Source organism: Cyprinodon tularosa, unplaced genomic scaffold, assembly GCF_016077235.1.
Source record: "Cyprinodon tularosa strain WSP-4 unplaced genomic scaffold, ASM1607723v1 ctg186, whole genome shotgun sequence".
Taxonomy (NCBI): Eukaryota; Metazoa; Chordata; class Actinopteri; order Cyprinodontiformes; family Cyprinodontidae; genus Cyprinodon; species Cyprinodon tularosa.
The window spans coordinates 1,812,442-1,818,441 of record NW_024038652.1 but is presented as its reverse complement, the minus strand read 5'-3'; the positions used below and the strand labels follow the sequence as shown (position 1 = coordinate 1,818,441).

General features: G+C 39.1%; 1 protein-coding gene across 1 annotated transcript in view; it reads left to right on the top strand.

The window, feature by feature from the left end:
- Positions 1-646: 646 nt before the first annotated feature.
- Positions 647-6,000, top strand: part of LOC119781949 (collagen and calcium-binding EGF domain-containing protein 1-like) — a 69,122-nt gene continuing 63,768 nt past the window's right edge. Inside the window, exon 1 of the mRNA XM_038282605.1 lies at positions 647-1,045. Coding sequence (XP_038138533.1) covers positions 933-1,045 — 113 coding nt within the window. The 5' untranslated portion in view covers positions 647-932. The remainder of the gene's footprint in view (positions 1,046-6,000) is intronic.

The window sequence follows — 6,000 nt, the reverse complement described above, 5'->3', positions numbered from 1 at the left end:
TGTAAGACCATTTGAGGAAACTTTAAAAAATGTTGGAAAATAAGGAATTATTAATTATGTTAATGATATTATTTGGTCTTTGGATTTTACTTTAGTATCTTTTACATTTTATTTGTTTTCAATCATATTATCTTTTTACATCTTTTTTTGAATAGCCTATATGTTGGATGTAGAATATTTTATTAATGCGAAAGCAGTCCTTTATCTACGTTCCTCCCCTTAGCAAAAAGTAGTATACTTGAAGTAAATTCTATTAAGAATACTTAAGTATAACTTTAGAAAGTATACGAACAATGTAATTTTAGTGTACTTGAAGTATTACTAAAATCTTCAAACTAAATTGGGACATTTTTAAGCTTTAGTTAACAATAAAGTAAACAATAATATAGTCAAGTACACTTGTCTATACTATTGTTAAGTATATAAAATGTAGTTTAGAATAAGTAAACTCTAAGTGTACTCTAAGTGTGAAATTAGTGCACTTTTAGTATACTTTAATAAACCACTTTTAGATAATATTTCCATAGATACTATTTAGGATTCCCCCCTTTCTTTGTGTGCATGTGTGTGAAATGAGATCATAACATCTTGGCATGTGTCGCCAGCGCCGTTACGTAGTCAGACTGTTTACTCAGCTCCCTCTTGTCTCTTCTTTGGAGGCAGGAATGTAAATCTAGAGGGATTAGTTGGAGGGCAATGGGCTGTGGAGCCCTCAGCAGCTCTCCAAAGGGTCTGTCTCACTGCGTAAAGTTAAGAAGCGGGGTCCGGGCGCGCGGCTCACTCATCCCGCAGCCTCTGAGCGCGTCACCTCTGCGGGACACTTGACTACGACATTTTCAATAACTTAGGTCCTTGACACATGAAAGGAGTGACGTCTGTCGGATGTGAAGAGTTACTTTATCAGGTCATCTGTCCGGAGCGCCACGAGGGACATGGCTCAGATTAATGGAGTGACTCTTTTACCGTTTGGGGCCATCTGTGCTGTTTTCTTGTGGGAATCTGGTGCCAGCTCCATCAGGACGACGATTTCCGTGGATACATCAAGGTAAAAGAGCGACAAGTTTTTGTTTTCTTTTTTTATTATTATTATATTTCTACTTTGATATCACATGTTTCTGGTTAATGACATTAAAATCTGGCAGCGTTGAACAGCCTTAACTTTATTAAATCTAAATTCAAAACCAGTTTTCAACAGTGTGTCTAGTGCGCAGAGATACAGTTCTGTAATACAGTTTAGACTGTGGGTTTTATTGGTTTGTGCGAGCAAGCTGTCAAAAGTGGAATTCCTTGGAAGAACCACTGCGGCGCATCTGATTTCCAGAGAGACGCAGAGAGCTGGAACCGCCGAGCAGGCAGCCAAATGTTGCCTCTGCTTAGACATAACATGACGGATGTTATTCAGGTGCCCGGTGAGAGCAGGTCAGGAGGTGAGGAGGTGCATGTCAGTCAGATGCAACGCGCGAAACATCAGATTAAATCACTAATGCCTTACTGACAGAAATCTGGTGGGAATTAAAGGAAATTTGCTTTTTTTCCCCACAAACACAAATAAGAAACTTTAAGCTTGCATCTGTTTCCAGACCCAAATCACTTTGAGCCTTAAAATTTCACAAAGATATAATGTATTCTATTGCCGACATGATAGAATACATGATAGAACAGAGTCCTCTGCTTTTAGTATGGCGTGAAATTTGCTCCACTATTGTTACAAAAAAGGAGTACGTTTTGTAAACTGAAATAAAAGAAAAAGGTTTTTATTTGTCACTTTGCTGTTTTCTCAATTAATTTTTCCAACACATCTTTTAACTTATTTTTTCATTTTACGTTTTCAAATTTGCTCCCATTTTTTTTTTTTAAAGATTTTATATTTTTTTCGCTTTGTTTCCTCAAATTTCTGTTTGTCAGATTTCGTTATATAAATTGCATTTTTTTTCTAAATGTATTTTACAGATCACATTTTTACTGTCTTCTGGGGTTACCTTTAAAATAAGCATTTCTAATGATCAGCATGGCCATTTGCAGCTAAATTTTTATTGGTCAATTAGCACGTCAAGAGCAAGTGTTTGAATTGGGCTTCAGTTAAAGTGGCTAGGTGTGTTCCAGGTGAACAGAGCTTTGTCCGGAATGTGGACGAGAGCTTAGGATGTTCTGATGGGCAGGGTTAAGATTATGAATTTCAGTTGCGTTATGCAACTTATTGATGAAAAATATGTAATGAAACAATTATAAAATTAACTTTCCTTTGAACCTTCCATACTGTATCGATGAAGTGTCTCACAGTCGGTTTTGTTATAAATAATTTCATATTATTTATCTATTTATTAATAATATTCCTACCCACAATCAGCAATAACCCTGTTAATATGATAAGATTTTACAACACAAAAGTATTAATCAGTCGGTCAAGCGTGGCCTAATATTGATCTACAAAAAAGCCTGTTAAGCTTATTATGAACAAATACTTGAAAAAAATATATATATACCATTGATTTCTTGTACAATTTTGTGTTACATACATACATATATTGAAAAAAAAAGACAAATTGAAGGGTTGGGGAATGTTGAAGTGTTAAAAGTTAGATCCAATCAACTATCTGTTCACCTGAGATAGGAGGGCGTTTTCCCATCATGCACTCTGCAGTGCAGCTGCCGCAGATGCTTATGATTAGCTGTGACGCCTGCATCAGTTTTAGTTGTTCACGTTCTTCAGACATCAGACACAGACGGGATTAAGTTGGACAGAGATCCAACCGCTGTTCACCACGCACAGACCAACACTGACCAGATCTGTGCAGGTCTAGCTCATGTCAAACGCAACTACATAGTTGCTGAGTTCAAATTCAGGGGCTGCGTCCACGAAGGCCAGATTAGTCAGCCGATAACGTTATAGCGCGCCGTGGAGGCCTGATCCGATTGGATGATTCCTTGTTATTCGGCCAAGAAATGCAGCCTTCTTTTTTTGCGTTTTGAAGGATGGGTCTGATGTACAGTATCCTAGGTAGCCTTGGGTATCCCATGATTCATTGCGAGTCCAAGCAAACCAGCTGCTCGGTAATCAGAGGACAAAGGTAAATGCCACCGAATAGTGGTGAATATTGGCGTATCTCCTATACACTATATTGCCAAAAGTATTTGCTCACCTGCCTTGACTCACATATGAGCTTAAGTGACATCCCGTTCCTAATCCATAGGGTTCAATATGACGTCGGTCCACCCTTTGCAGCTAGAACAGCTTCAACTCTTCTGGGAAGGCTGTCCACAAGGTTTAGGAGTGTGTTTATGGGAATTTTTGACCATTCTTCCAGAAGCGCATTTGTGAGGTCGCACACTGATGTTGGACGAGAAGGCCTGGCTCTCAGTCTCCGCTCTAATTCATCCCAAAGGTGTTCTATCGGGTTGAGGTCAGGACTCTGTGCAGGCCAGTCAAGTTCATCCACACCAGACTCTGTCATCCATGTCTTTATGGACCTTGCTTTGTGCACTGGTTCACAGTCATGTTGGAAGAGGAAGGGGCCAGCTCCAAACTGTTCCCACAAAGTTGGGAGCATGGAATTGTCCAAAATGTCTTGGTATGCTGAAGCATTCAGAGTTCCTTTCACTGGAACTAAGGGGCCAAGCCCAGCTCCTGAAAAACAACCCCACACCATAATCCCCCCTCCACCAAACTTTACACTTGGCACAATGCAGTCAGACAAGTACCGTTCTCCTGGCAACCGCCAAACCCAGACCCGTCCATCAGATTGCCAGATGGAGAAGCGCGATTCGTCACTCCAGAGAACGCGTCTCCACTGCTCTAGAGTCCAGTGGCGGCGTGCTTTACACCACCGCATCCGACGCTTTGCATTGCACTTGGTGATGTATGGCTTGGATGCAGCTGCTCGACCATGGAAACCCATTCCATGAAGCTCTCTGCGCACTGTTCTTGAGCTAATCTGAAGGCCACATGAAGTTTGGAGGTCTGTAGTGATTGACTCTGCAGAAAGTTGGCGACCTCTTCGCACTATGCGCGTCAGCATCCGCTGACCCCGCTCCGTCAGTTTACGTGGCCTACCACTTCGTGGCTGAGTTGCTGTCGTTCCCAAACACTTCCATTTTCTTATAATACAGCTGACAGTTGACTGTGGAATATTTAGGACGAGGAAATTTCACGACTGGATTTGTTGCACAGGTGGCATCCTATCACAGTTCCACACTGGAATTCACTGAGCTCCTGAGAGCGACCCATTCTTTCACAAATGTTTGTAAAAACAGTCTGCATGCCTAGGTGCTTGAATTTATACACCTGTGGCCATGGAAGTGATTGGAACACCTGATTCCAATAATTTGGATGGGTGAGCAAATACTTTTGGCAATATAGTGTATCTTGGCAGTGTGTGAACTCTAAATATGATATACGTCACAACGGTACTACTGCTGAAACTTCTTGAAAATGTTGTTAGCGCCCAGAAATGTACTCAGAAGTCTGGCATCCATTTTTCGCCTGCTTTGTGTGTCAATTTTTATGGTTTCTATGCGACAGAGGGTATGGGCAGTGAAAGCCGGAGAAGGCTGGACCTGTTTAATCTTGCGCTGCAAGCTGGATGGTCACGAGATCTGAGTTTTCAGTCTCACAACAAATCCATCTTGAAAGATTCCCGCTTATATGTCCATCTTGTAAAAAACAGCGAGTCTGACCAATGACACCCTGGCATTGTTTTTTGGGGGCGGGTCATGTGCTCTGCCGGGGGCATTAGAACCTGTTTCAATTCACAGCCAAAACTCTTCCTCCCTCGTTATTTTCCCTGACGTCGAAGAATCCAGTCCAGATAGACCAGGTTCTTGGAGGATGCAGGCTGTGAAATCGAAGGCACCCAAAGTGATCTGTAAAATACAATTTGTAAATAATGTTAAAACTCAATCTAAAAAACAGACATTTGAAAAAAAAGTATATCTGTAAACCAAACATTGAAAAGATTAAAACTTGAAATAAAAAAATTTGTAAAAAAAAGTTGAAAAGTTATATATATATATATATAGGTATATATATATATATATATATATATATATATATATATATATATTAGATTAGTGTAAGATTGATAGAAGAGGAGAGGAAGAAGATTAGAAGGCTGGTAGAAAGAAGATTGAATGAGAGGGGAGGAAAATAGGAACACTCATGGAAAGATCTATGACTGCAACTAACTAATTGTTTTTCGATTAATTGATTAATAATCGGATAGTTAAAGTTTTCCTTAAAGAAGACTTTATACGAAATTAAACCAGGTGAACCTAAAACCTTTCCACTCAGGGAGTGCTGGATAGAGCATTTTGAGAGAAAGAAAAGCTTTTTTTTTATCTTAAATGCAAAATGTTTATATATATAGTTTTTCAATCTTGGCATAATTATTGCTTAAGGGTTGGTTGCTCTGTCAGCTAAAGGCATGTTTTAGTGTCTCTATACTTAATTTAACGATTAATCGATTGCTAAATTAGTGAGAAAGAAGAAAAATCTACTTTGAAGAGTAAAACTGAAAAGAGGTAGAAGTCAGTCAGCTACCAAGAAAAGAAGATGGAGAGGAGAGGAAGAAGATTAGAAGGCTGGTAGAAAGAAGATTGAATGAGAGGGGAGGAAAATAGGAACACTCATGGAAAGATCTATGACTGCAACTAACTAATTGTTTTTCGATTAATTGATTAATAATCGGATAGTTAAAGTTTTCCTTAAAGAAGACTTTATACGAAATTAAACCAGGTGAACCTAAAACCTTTCCACTCAGGGAGTGCTGGATAGAGCATTTTGAGAGAAAGAAAAGCTTTTTTTTTTATCTTAAATGCAAAATGTTTATATATATAGTTTTTCAATCTTGGCATAATTATTGCTTAAGGGTTGGTTGCTCTGTCAGCTAAAGGCATGTTTTAGTGTCTCTATACTTAATTTAACGATTAATCGATTGCTAAATTAGTGAGAAAGAAGAAAAATCTACTTTGAAGAGTAAAACTGAAAAGAGGTAGAAGTCAGTC